This window comes from Oxyura jamaicensis, chromosome 2, assembly GCF_011077185.1.
Source record: "Oxyura jamaicensis isolate SHBP4307 breed ruddy duck chromosome 2, BPBGC_Ojam_1.0, whole genome shotgun sequence".
Taxonomy (NCBI): Eukaryota; Metazoa; Chordata; class Aves; order Anseriformes; family Anatidae; genus Oxyura; species Oxyura jamaicensis.
Window position 1 is genome coordinate 122,880,722 of NC_048894.1, and position 13,260 is coordinate 122,893,981.

The window sequence follows — 13,260 nt, forward strand, 5'->3', positions numbered from 1 at the left end:
TACTAGTCAGGAAACATCTCATTCTTTTTAAAGCTTTACTGATTATTTTATTTTTTTATGTGATGAGCAGGAAGATGGGGCTTGTTTTCAGTTCCTGACACTGTATCTGAAGTGGCCAAAGAATGACATAACTCTTCAGCAAAGTGTAAGCTGAGTGAAACACTGAAAGCAGCGTGCTGGCTATTTTCGTGGTCCTCTGAAGGTGGAGAAGGGCACAGTTAACCTTCTACATCTTAATTTCAGTGTGTGGGGTTGGATGAAGAACAGTCTTAAGGAAATGCCACTGTAAAAAGGGCCTTGTTGTAATAAGGCTTTTTTTTAAACGGGCTTGCCAAAGGAATAGAGGAACCAATTTGAAACTCTAGGTCTGTGTAACTGGCTTGGATTAACTGATGTAGTCAAATTAAAAGGGGAAGGAAAAAGATGCTCACCCCTGTGATTGCCTAATCAGTGAAGTAGGGAGCAGTCAAATTCAGAGGAGTGCAGATGAAGCAAAGCCATTCTCTGGATCTCTTGCAGTCTGGCTGCTCTGTCACTCAGCTGTGATTACAGCAGTGTCAGACACTCCTTGTTTAAAGTCACTGCATAGATTTTTAAAAATTAAGTATTTTTTAATGACTGCAGGAGGAATAATAACATACAAGTTTGCATCAGGGAGATGGTCTGGCTTTCGGGAACAAGAAAAATAGGCGACTGACTGAGATTAGCTGGGTATCAAGAACATCTTTTCCCTGGATTCCAGGGGCTTTAGCCTTCTTGCCAACGTAAATATGGGTGTCTCTCTAATAGCAGAATTACATCAGATTAGTTTGTGCTTTTTGGAAATCCATGATATGAAATATGCGGTCCAGTTTAATACTTCCCTGGTTTAAGAAAACAGGGAGTTAAATGTTGAACGGGGCCCTCCTTTTTCCTCTGGGTGTTTTGGAGAGAACAGAGGTCTCCTCTTTCTACAAAACCAAAACAGCAACAACCAAATTTCTCATGTTTGTAACCTGGTCAGACTCACGATGTTCTACGTTCACTAAAACTCTGCAGCTGGCTCTGCAGGCCTGAACAGGGAGCTGAAGGCATTTAGCGCGAGTGTTTTTCGGCAGTACTGAAGTTGCTGTTACTTGCAGCATAGTCTGGTAAACACTGGGTTTGTGCTGAGTAAAGGTGTGGAGTCTCAGTGAGTGAGAGGACATCTCGTTAAGGTGAAGTACTCCATCTGACTGATGGCTTTATCCTCTGGGCTTTTGCCCTCCTCAAGTTCTGCAAGGAAGCTAACTTGTGACAGGAGTGGACAACCTTTCTGTTGTGCTAAACACAAAGTATGCCAGGTAGGGGAGGTAGACACACATAGGCACAAGGTGTCTGTGTCGCTCTCTGAAATTCACATGAAAGAAAAATTTCTTATGTTGTCTTTTGATCTCTGATGTGATAATTAAATACGCTCGGCATGTTCTGACAAATCTGAGTGCCCTCTGGTACAGACTTGTGCAGTTGGAAATATTTGTTTTGAAGTAAACCCTTCCAAACATACACATTACTGGCTTTTCTCAGCTGATACGTGGTTGTTTTTTTTTTTTTTTTTTCAAGTATTTATCCATGGTCTATCTTTTATTCCTTCGAAGCACTGTCTGTAGTGAACTGAGTCTATTTCCAGAATATCTACACAACACAATGCTTCTGGAGTGTCCTTGTGTCCTCAGAGAGCATGAGTGATACCAGCGAACTGCCAAAGGACCACAGGCAGGAAAGTTTACTAAACTGTAACATTTATATCTGTACATGTACATAGTAAAGTGGATTTCCTGCCAGGAGAAGTTGGTGTCACAAAGGTTTTAGCACTGTCAGTTACGTGCTCCTGCCCTCAGTTTTCCTTTTCTGTTCACCCCAGGATTACATGATGGAATTCAAATTTTCTCAAGAGGAGCGGCGTATCTTGGATCAGCACCGTTGAAGTTACCTCCTGATTGCAACACCCGAAGCACGGTCCTGTAACAAACTTGTCAAAAGAGCACGTGCAATGGATCTCAAAGAAAGCTGCCCAAGTGTTAGCATTCCCAGCTCCGATGAACACAGAGAGAAGAAGAAAAGATTTACTGTAAGTATAGACAAGCGTAAGCATTGGAGGCAAATGCACAGGTTATAAACACTTAGGGCTGCTTTCTTGCTTTTAGCACAGAGTTTATTCTTATTTTCAACAGGCTTACAGAAGTCTGTTCACTTGCTCTTGTGAGCACTGGCCATAGTCCAGTGTGAGAAGTTGTGAATGTTTTACAGTGTTTAACTCTGCTTTCTGCAAAAAGAATTTGGCTTTACACATTTCTCATACTCCACTCCCCACCCCCAAGTAGCAGCGTTTTCACATAGAAAATATGGAAGTGTTCAAATGTGGGTTTAACGTTTTGGTACCAAATCAAATCAAGATTTGGCATCCTACATTATTATTTTTAAAACAAACATTTTTCTAAAGGATTAAAATGTTTTTTGAAATGGCCTTTTTTTCCCCATGTAGATATCCTATTATGCTCTTTTTTTTAAAAAAAAATAAAAAAAAATAAAAAAAATCACATTTCTGAACGACCTTTTTCCAATCTTCCTTCCTGTTTTCCTGATTCTAATGCCTATGAGTTTTTTCCTATCCTGTTCCCATTTCCACCCCTTGTCATTCCCCTCCCTTTCTTCCTTTTTTGGTCTCCCAGTTTGACTTTCTTTCTGGAAGTAGCCCTGCCATTCGGTGGGGAAACTCTTTGCATTGCAGACTGAAAAATAAAGTAGTGCGAGGGGGATTTTAGTTTTGCACTTACTTATGGTAGTGTATACAGACAGCTTAATAATACTTCCTTTAAAAAGCTCAAACTACTTCATTGCTCTTGTGAAACTTCCTCTAAGGCTTCTCTCTCTCTCTGTCTCTCTCTCTCTCTGAATTAGTCACTCTTCAGAAGTGGAATGTAAACACACTTAGACTGAATTGCTGCCTGCAGAGTACAACAAAACAAAGATTTACTTAGTTATTTATCTGTGTCTATCCTCTTCCCCTCCTTTCAGAGGAGAGTGATATTTGATTCTTCAAGTTTATCAAGATCTAATTGGAGGCAGGAGTGTTCTAGTAGAAGGAACAAGCAAAAAGAGAACTTTGCTGCATGTGTGGGAAACTCAAATGAGCAAGAAAAGCTTGGTAAAAGTCTGAACTCAGCAAAACAGGCTTGTTTTATTGCCACAGCGCTGGCAGTCCTGCTGTTAAAATGTGTCAGTGTGGTACATTTGTGGCACATTACTAGTATTTAGATGTCCAGGTCATTTTAAGAGGGTGTGACAACCTTAGCTGCTCAAAGGCAATTTCTCTGGGAATTCTCTTCAGAAAGCTCTACCAGCAGTGGTAGGAAACTTCAGAAATTGGGCGTAGGGAGGAGCGGGTGGTAAAGAGGAATCCATCCTGGCCTGTGCTGTGTGGAGGTATGCCTTGTCTTGGCATTTTCTGCTTTCTGCATCAAGCAGCTTGACAAGAGCCACTTTTCACAGCCGAGCTTTTGACTATTATCACATGTATTTAAGGATTTGATGACAGTAGTGAGGGTCATGCTGAACTTTGTGGTAGGAACTGTAAATTCCAAAATGTCTGTGAGTGCTTTTGCTTTGTCTCCTCTTTTGTAGCTGCACTATAATGACTGGAGCCTGTCAGTACTGCTTTTGGACAGCAGTGAGAGAGAAGGGTGGGGTGAACACTTTGTTCTTAACAAATCTGTGGTAGGTCATAGCTGTCTGTTTCTGATGGCAGTGTTAGTTCAATCTCTATAAACAGCAATAAAAGCCTGAGGGTGAAAGAAAATGTTAAAATGATGAAGACTTTAGGTGACCACTTTGTATAATCTTTACCTTAATATCACTTACGATGTATATCACTGATGTGTCTATTGTGAAACTATTCTGAAATCTCACTGGTCTCAGCAGAAATTATACATCCTAGCTCAAACCATACTGTAGTTCGCTTGATGTTGGCACAGAAACAACATAAGTATATGCAACTTAGTGTCTACTAGCTCTTCTTTTTTTCTCACACTTGCCATGCTGAAGCGTTTTTAAAAACAACACTTGTCTGTGTACTTGTTATTCTGATAAGTAAGTCAAGCTTTTCAGATTTGTCTTTTTGAAATGAGCTCTTAGTTCCTCCTGAGCATCTTCATAACATTTTATTGAACAATTGATTTGTTTTTGCTAAATACTACCTGCATTTAATATATTTATTACCAATATATATGTATTTTGACTAATAATAATTTCATGTTTGAATTTTTAGGTGTTTTGTCCAGGAAGCTTTTTTGCTTCCACTTAATTCCTGGTAGCCATTTTCTTAGTATATCCAATCTAGCTCACTGTCCTGCCTTTTTCTAAAGATTCAACATTCACCCCCTTTTTTAATAAAAAAAAAAAGGGGGGAGGGGGGAGAAGAGGACAAAAAAAAAAACTTGTTTATTTTGGACTGTACTAGGCTATATTAATTACTGTTCTGTCCTTGCTTTATAGCGGCCTGCTTTCTTTTGCCTGTGGTGACCAAACAGCTGTGTTTTGGATTTCTTGCTTTTATCCCTGTGCTGTTTAAGGTCTGAGGCTTAATCTTGACTTCTGACCTGTCTTCTTGTCTCCTACTATCATATACAGACATACTAAGAAACCTTAGTATGTCTGATGCCATATGTGTTCATGATATTCAGTGCTTCTGTATCTGTTGGAGTTCTTCTTTTGCTGGGCACACAGGAGCTTAGGTGATGGTGTGAGCTGGGTTCCCCTCTTATGGTTGGTTCTTCTGTCTTTATGCTCTCCCATACAGTCTGAGTCATTGTTCTTACAGCTAGCTGCTGCAAGAACAAAACAACTTTAATTTTGAGGTTGCCAGCTGGGGGAACATCATCTTGCATCTCGAGTTATGCTCATCTGTGCATTTTGCCCTGCTAATTTAAAATTATTGCTTGCTGCTTAAGTTGGTTTGCACTGATCTGCCGTGCAGTCACAGGGAGTGATGGTTTTGTCTGAGCATTATTTGCAGGACTTGATTGCTATATAAGCAATCAGCACAGTATCTCAGTCTTTGTTTTACAGCTGAAGCTTGTGCTGAAACTTTTGCTGTTTATAGATTAGGGAGGCTCTAGAAAGGTGCATAGCTAGGCTTTATGCTAAAGCATGTTTAGCAGTATTAGAGAAAGCTAGTTATCCAAGCAGAGTCTCAGCATCCGAGTGGATGCTTCCATCCAGCTTCCTGTGGTCCCCAGGGAAGACTGAGGACGGCTTATTTGAGAAGCTAACACAGCATGAATGCAGATCTCAGGCTAAGGAACTGTTGGTGGTGTCTGCCACTTCCACTGAGGGAGCTGAAAAGAGAGGGGTGAGCTGCTGTTGCTGGGGCATTTCCAGCTTTCTAGGTCAGGAGTTAGCAGCCTTCTGTACTTGTTTCTTTGCCATCTCCATTTTCTCCCCTGAAGAAATAGCTAGACCCTTCCTGGAAGCACAAGAAGGTAGGGAAGGGAGTTCAACATGTTGCGTAAGAGGGAAAGGTCTTGATGAGAGGTGGGAGAAGTCAGCTTGGACGCTCATCCATCAACCAGGTTTACAAAGCCTGGGATCCACAGTCTGCCTGGTTACTGAAGTCGTCTGCTACCAAGTGTTTGAATGTCCACAACTGTGCAGCAGGTTCCAGCTACTCCTCCCTTGATCCCAAAACTGTATCATGTAACCTGCACTGTATTTTGGCCACAGCACGTTTTCCCCGTGAACAATTTATAGCATCATAGACAACTCTAAATCCAGCCCAAATCATTCCAAGTTCCCAGCCTACTATCAGGATCCCGACTACAATATATATTCAAGATTTTCCAAGGAGTTGTTCTCTATGTACCTGTCTTTCATATGTGCTTGCTCCCTAGGTTTTGGTGAAGGCCATCTGCAGCTTTTAAATGTTTTCCTTCCTTAGTATTAATATCCACTGTGAATTATCAAGGTGTTAACACATTCCCTAGCAAATCCTGTTGGATATGAACTAATTTATGAAACTCAATGAAATCAGCTTTGCTTTTTCTTTAATTTATTCAAGCACCAGCTAATTAAAAACTATCTCTGTAAAAGGCAAGATGCCTTTGATTGTTCTTTTAATCCTTTGCATTGCTGTTTATCCCTTTGTCAGAAAAACATACTTGTTCAGCTATGTATACACTATAAACTTAACAAGCTGGCCTGATTTTCACCTAAGGATTAAACTTGGATTTTTTTTTTTAACTTTGCTATTGGCGTGAACTTTATCTTTGTGTTACTGCAGGTTTACAAAGTGTTGGTCTCGGTTGGCAGAAGTGAATGGTTCGTCCTCAGACGGTATGCAGAGTTTGATAAGCTCTACAATACGGTAAGCAAAAGGCAGGCGTATGGCGTTGTGCCAGGACAGCACAGGGTAACACTTGTTTGCAGTGTTACAGCTCGAGTTAATTCCCTCACAGAGGAGTTTGAGTCAACATTCAATAACTATAGGGGCCTGTTTAAAGAAAATTACAGGGTGTTTTTTTTAAAAAAACTTTGGTTTGTTTGAATTTTAAACTGAAAATTGGCTCTTTGGTCGCCGCTTTTTGTAGTTTGGGATCATTGTGTAGTAATTCCAATTTACAGGTTGTCACAACGCATGAAGTGTGTATTTGTGATGGTAAAAATCACAGTGAAACTTGATCTAGCTAGATTAATTTCTCTTCAAATAGGCATCTTCCTTTGAAGGACTGAAAGCAACCTTTTGTCTTAATACAAAGTCAGTCGTGAAGTCAGTCATAGCAATTGCTACCTGTATCTTCGTAGCCAAATTTGGTGGTGGTGGTCCAAACGAAATAGGCCTCTTCAGCAACTGAATGAGGATTTCTTTGACTCATTGCTAGGAGAGAATTTTGCCCTGTTGATGTAGTGGGTAGGTGCAGCTAATACTTGCTGAGCTGTGCAGTCTGTTACCTGTCCTGTGTCAGTACTGATCTCTGGTTCTTCATGTTTGGGGCGTGCAATTTTTGCTTTAATAAAGGAAGAAATAATTCTCTGTGATCCATGTAAAGGAAGATATTACCAACTGCTTAACTGTGCCTCAGTTTCCCTTTCAGTGTTCCTATCAGAAGTAGTCAGGCTCTTCTCCCTTCCTCACTGTACGTGGATTTACATTTGACAGTAGCATACAAGCAAAGGCAGTGAGCTTGGTGCTCTCTTAATGTCTGAGCTGAAGTCATGCTGGGTAATGTGCTATGTCTTCAGAGTGTGTTTTGGTCATCCCATTCCCTTTGGTAAGGCATTTCAGTGATTCCATTGCCACGCTCCCTTCCTTGTCCCTTCAAATTGTCATTGCTCTGCTGAGGTTTGTTCAGCGCTGGTCTTTCTAATGAATGTAGAAGTGGAGGTCACGGGGAAGCATCTAGTTCCTATTTTTACGGTCTAGTTTTACAGCGTAAAACATCAAAAATAACTTGTATTGCTAACTGGAAGAGATATAGATGTTTGCAAGGAAAGACCAGCTGTCAGCTACTATACTAGAAATCTACTTTCTTAAGAGAGGATGGGAGAATGAGAATAAGATTTGCTCTTCCTGGGAGCACCTGAAGATGAAGTGAATGTAATCAAGGCTTGCTCACATCAAAATTTTTTTTTGGTTAAATTCAATGCAGTTGTGTATGATCATGAAGCACAAGTGGTTCATCTGTTTGCAGTTTTGACTTGGGGTAGACCACCTGTGGCTTCTATGCACAGGAAAGCACGCATGCAAACATACATAGCATATAGAAGCAAGAAAAAGAAAAAGGAAAAAGAAGAGAGGGGCAGGGAACGCCCAAGAGAGAAAGAAAATTGATGGAGGAAGAAATTACAAGAATAAAACCAATGTGGAAATTCTAGCCTACTTTTTTTTTTAATCTGGGACAAGTGGAAAGCCATTTTGATAACACTGCAAGAAAATAGTCCATAGCTTCCTGAAGTGAGCTGCCCTGTGGATTTAAAAGGGTATGACTGGCATAAACAAGCTGAGTGCAAGTTGTTTTTTTCCCAAGCATCTGGGTAAAGAAGATGGAAAAGAGCAGAATTACTAATAATCAGATGTTCAAGCCCTTCCTCAGAAATCAAACAAAATGCAATTATTTCTAGATACTTGATGTGTCAGCACAGTTCAATTGTACCTGTTTTATTTTCAGCTAAAGAAGCAATTTCCAACTATGAACCTGAAGATTCCAGCTAAAAGAATATTCGGAGATAACTTTGATCCCGGTAAGTTATTATCTTGTTACTTGTTTTGTCAATGCCTTTATTTTAGACTTGATTTATTGCAACCTACAAGAAGCTATCTTAGATGAGTATTACAGCAATCCTCAAACCAGTGACTAAGCCAAAGGTTAGTCATACTTCAGTAAAGAACAGGAGCTAGTGTAGGTAGGTATTCTGCCTTCTGATCTTGAACAAACTATTGCTTGATGGCCCAATACCTCTTGTACTGAGTGCTACAGCTCTTCCCAACTGTCCCATGTTCTGGATTGTGAGAGATTCTGAGCTGTCACTTGTAATCTCTCTTATATAAAAGCAAAAGCCAAATCAGAGACTCTTCTAAACATATGCCTATTTTTTTAATCTACTTTCTGTGACTCTTTTTCCCCTAAAAAATAAATAACTAAGGGATTTGTCCTTGAAGGCTTTAGAGCTTTGTATCTAAATGCACTTCCTTGGAGAGTTCAGATGAAAACGAACCTTTTCCTGTTGTTGTTGCATTTATGGAAGCCTGTCTGGTGAGATGATGGTGTGATCCAGTTAGGAGTGATAGGTCCCAATTAAGCTTGCCCTGCCTGCATCAAAATGTTAATGGAAAATCATTCTTAAAAGTGCATCTAATCAATGTAAGTGGCACCATGGATGAATAAATACAAAGGCTAATGAGCAGTCTAGGACTTCTCTCTGTGTTCATACTCATCATTCAGACCCTTTTTATTTAAAGATTTTGCTGAGGGTCATTGGGAAATTCTCTCCCTCCCCTGGCTTGTTGATGTGATTGTTCTGAGGTAGTAGTTTCACCTCCTCATGCACATATTTAAAGATTTTGTATTCTTCTTTGCTGAATTAAGAATAGATTCAAAGTTGTTGACCTTCTTGGGATGTGCTTCAAGTACAAGTAGATTTAAAAGTGTTGACCTTCTTGGCGTGTGTTTGGATTTTTTAAGAGTTCTTTCAAACATCTTAATTTTTAGCAGTTACAGTTAATTATCTGGACCCTGACATGAGGCTTCCTTTTCATGTTGCCTTCTTCTGATGGCTGCTTCTGATAAAAATGTAAAGGATGTCCGAAAGTTCTACATGGATTGTGTCTACAGGGACTTCTTGCTTTATTTTGGTTTCTTTTATCCAAACTTGGGACTTTCAGAACTGGCTGAAGGCTTATTAATGTCATGCAGTTTGGCCTTCTGTACAGCCAGATACAGTGAGATTTCTTGGACTGAAATTTAGAAAATGGGATTTTAAATGGGAATGGTGGGACTAAAACTTTAATAAAACTGTTAGTAAAACAGTTCTCAGACTTGTTTTAAATTTCTAAGAGCTATCCTGAAATTCTTGAAGCATGAGAAAATAAATAGTTCTTAAGATTTTTTTGCCGCAGGGCAGGGTGATACTCACTTAAATGGTTATCTGTCTTAAAACTGATTTACTAAAGCTTTCATGTAAGGTTTCTGATGGCTTCTGAAATAAGACACATTTTACAGACTTTGGAAAAGTATTCTAATTTTGTTAGTCCATTCTTTAGTGTGCAACTTGGGTATGCAGTGTTGTAGTAGTGTACTGTAGTCGTAAGCATAGCAGAGTGAAACTGAAATATCCCTTACCCAAAATCTACTTAAAATACTGTTATAGCATACATTATCATTTAAACACTGGATTCGTTGTCATTTAGGTTATTTCAAAATTAATTCCAATTTAACTTTAAAAACAGGACAGAAGGAAATCATAGGAACCAGTCAAAATACAGAACTAGAAAATTACAGCGTACATTTCAGCTGATGTGTTGTGGATGTTTTTTCTTCGGATATCCTTTTTCACGGATAGGTTTGTAGGCTTAGAGTGGTAGATTATATTCTGTATCTACCATGCTGAAAGAGCTGGTGTAGCTGTTGGTGATTTATGTAAAATCTTTATGCAGATTTACCTCCTATATTGGGGGTTATTAAAGAACATTACAAGGACTTAGGGATTATATTCCTGAAATAACATGAACATTTTTCTTAACATTTTTTTGGGGGGGAGGAATTGAGAATTCTAAGTTATCAGTAACCTGCTTGTGGCAGTCATTGGAATACGTTAAAAGTCAGTACACAAATTAATGTTTGTGGAAGAAGTATTTGTGATTGACAGAAGCAGTGAAAGACAAGATGTTTCTGTTCGACGCTTTCTGGTTATTTTCCTGTTTTAAGTCTCTCATGTACCTTTCCATACTGCTTAAAAAAGAGTTGCATGTTTTGGATGAGGTTGAAGATTCTGATAATTTATGTATTTATTTGGTTATTTTAAAGTTAGAGGTGATGTACAATATGGAAACAGATGTATTTTACTTAAATATCTATCACGGTAACATCTGAGTGCCTGCTGGGTGGATGATTGTGCAACTTTTCCACTGCCATACCTTTATTATGGAAATATGCTGCTTAGTGGGACTGTTTGTGTAAAAACTTGTGCAACTGAGGTCAAGTTTTGCCTCTGGCTTTTTTTCTGAGTGAAATTAGGACCTGAAGGGCTCATCATGCAATGGAGGCTGCACAGGTTAGCCCACTGTGGTTGCACGTTGCTCTTGGAGCACTTCAGTTCATGTTTAATCCACCTGTCTTACTACATTTTAAGGTAGTGCTACAGATAAACTGAAATTTGTTCTCTCCCCTCACCTGAACATTTTTAAGCTTGTGATTTTCATTTGTTCTTTTTAACTGCTATCCATTTAAGTCCTTAAAAGAAAAAAATTAAGCTGGAAAACAAGTCTTTCTCATGATCTCACTGATCATTCCTAATAAATCTTTTTTTCAGATTTTATTAAACAGAGAAGAGCAGGACTGAATGAATTCATTCAAAACTTAGTTAGACAGCCAGAGCTATGCAACCAGTAAGTAGTTTCATTTCTGTTTTATAAGGACTATTTAAAGGACATGAGATGTCAAATACAAAATTTAAAATGAAGTACTTCTTACTAGAACATTTATTATACCTGTTCAGTGCTTTTAAGTATAACAGATAATCTTTAATATGGTGGCTCTCTTCTTCAATAAAAATCTCGAGGCTGAAGAATAATAAAGAATGTTTCTGTTTTTTCAAAGCCAATCTAAAAATAAAGCTTTGCAATGAACTGATTTTAGTTGAAGGGGTGCAGGTTCCAGTGTAAACTCTGTCACTCTAGGGTGGATGCTTGTTTTTACTATTTGAGAACTCTACCTCTTGCTACTGTGTTGCTCTTCTAGGAGTGACTGCCTGCATCCTTTTGTTAGAGCAATTCTCCAAAACTTGTTTTTAAGTATGTTAATCAAGTAGCTTAATCAGCTTCCATAGGTGGCTTGGGATAACCGAACTGACCAGCTTAGAGCACACAACTATGGTTCTGTGTAGACTCTTCTCGCAGAAGAACTGCAGGTGTGATGACCTTGGTCAGTGGGACAGTGGTGAGATGGTCATACACCATAAACAGCTCCAGTTAAATCTGGAGGAGTGTTTGCAAACTGATCTTGAGGGTAAACCACATTTCTTTCAGTATAAATGTAAACTTAATAAATTTAAACTAAAGCTGTGCAGCTTTCTACATTGCTTGATCTAGTTAAGCAGCAAAGCTCTGTCTGGCACTACTGCTGTGTTTCCTTATTGCATGTGCATTGTTTAATTAGCCTATCACTACAACCTTGTGAAACTGTCCCTTTCCCACAGGAAAAAAATACCTGAGAGTATTGCTGCAGTTTGAAATATGCAGTCAGATATTTGAAATATGCAGTCAGATATTATTTTCCAACTATTTAATGTCTATGAAGTTGACGTATGTACTTCCTTTCCTTTTTGAAAAAAGAAGGGGAAAAAAAGTCTTTTTGTATACGTATTCCTTGTGACAAGTGGAAAAAACTTTGAAACCCAGTCTTTATGGTGAAATAGTTTTCCACTAAAGGAAACACTGTGAATTTTGTGGTCATAGCATTGTTCTTCTCTCGGAAAGAATAGAAGGCACTTTAAAATAATGTGTTGAAAGCACTGTTCTGTTCAGTTTGGAAAGGATCTTTTTTTATTATTATTATTTAGTACAACCCCCTCTCTTTGGTCTTCGGTTTCTCCAAATACGAAGTATTTTGTCTCAAAACATTTTAGATTTGTTCTCTAAATGGAAAGCCATCCTTATCTTTTTTATATGCATCAAATATTGCAGCAAATTATATTAATAGCTACATAATCTGTTGTCTTTTCCTATGTGCCAATAAATATAAGCAGTAAAGAAATACCAAAACATGACAACCTTGTTTTTTTGGTACAACCTGCTAGAAACTGCTCAAGGAGCATGTAGAATTGAGTATGTACAGTAAGCCCGTACACATGCTTGCTTAAACTGTTTTACTTTAATATACCAGTAAATTTGATATTAAGTAACGTATAGAAAGTTAGTAATATACAAGGAGGACTCGGATGTGTGTGCATTTTCAGAGAAGTTTAAGAAAGCTCACTTTCCTCTAAGTCTTCAAGCATTAAAACCAGTATTGGGAGTTCATACTTTAAGACCTGCTTGGGCAAACTCACTAAAAGCTTAAGGTTTGTTTGTGATGCCTTCTCATTTCTGGAAGGGAAGGCACCTGAACATCTGAATTGAAAAGCACAATTGTCAGGTTCAGTATGTTTAAGATAGAAATGCTTACATTCTTTTCTGAACCATAGTTCTATGTTTTGGGGTTTTTATCTTCCAGTGCATTTTGTTCTTGGATTAGTCACGTTTTTGTATATCGTATCAAACCCAAATATTTCTGCTCAGTAATAAACCCAACAAAAACCTGAAGTGCATTAGAGTGATTAGAAAGACTCTTGTAAGGGCTGGTGGGTGATTTTCCTGCAGTCCCCATCAGGTGGAAAACCAGGCTGGGTGAACCATTGTCTTAAACTGAAATTGGAATTAGGCAGACCAACTTCAAGCTGCATTTACTCAGTTAACTGTATTTGTGTAAGAACTTGCTCTCAGGGGTAGAATGCAGATATAACACACACACACAAAAAAAAAAAGTCATAAGG

The 13,260-nt window shown here is 38.7% G+C and overlaps 1 protein-coding gene across 3 annotated transcripts in view; it reads left to right on the forward strand.

Moving 5' to 3' along the window:
- Positions 1-13,260, forward strand: part of SGK3 (serum/glucocorticoid regulated kinase family member 3) — a 57,760-nt gene that overhangs the window by 26,596 nt on the left and 17,904 nt on the right. For 2 of the 3 annotated variants that reach the window (XM_035317801.1, XM_035317800.1), the window contains exons 2-5: positions 1,883-2,089; positions 6,296-6,379; positions 8,181-8,253; positions 11,041-11,116. In XM_035317801.1, coding sequence (XP_035173692.1) covers positions 2,012-2,089; positions 6,296-6,379; positions 8,181-8,253; positions 11,041-11,116 — 311 coding nt within the window. In that variant the 5' untranslated portion in view covers positions 1,883-2,011. Of the gene's footprint in view, positions 1-1,882; positions 2,090-6,295; positions 6,380-8,180; positions 8,254-11,040; positions 11,117-13,260 lie in introns of those variants that run through there. The other variant, XM_035317802.1, reaches the window with a different exon arrangement.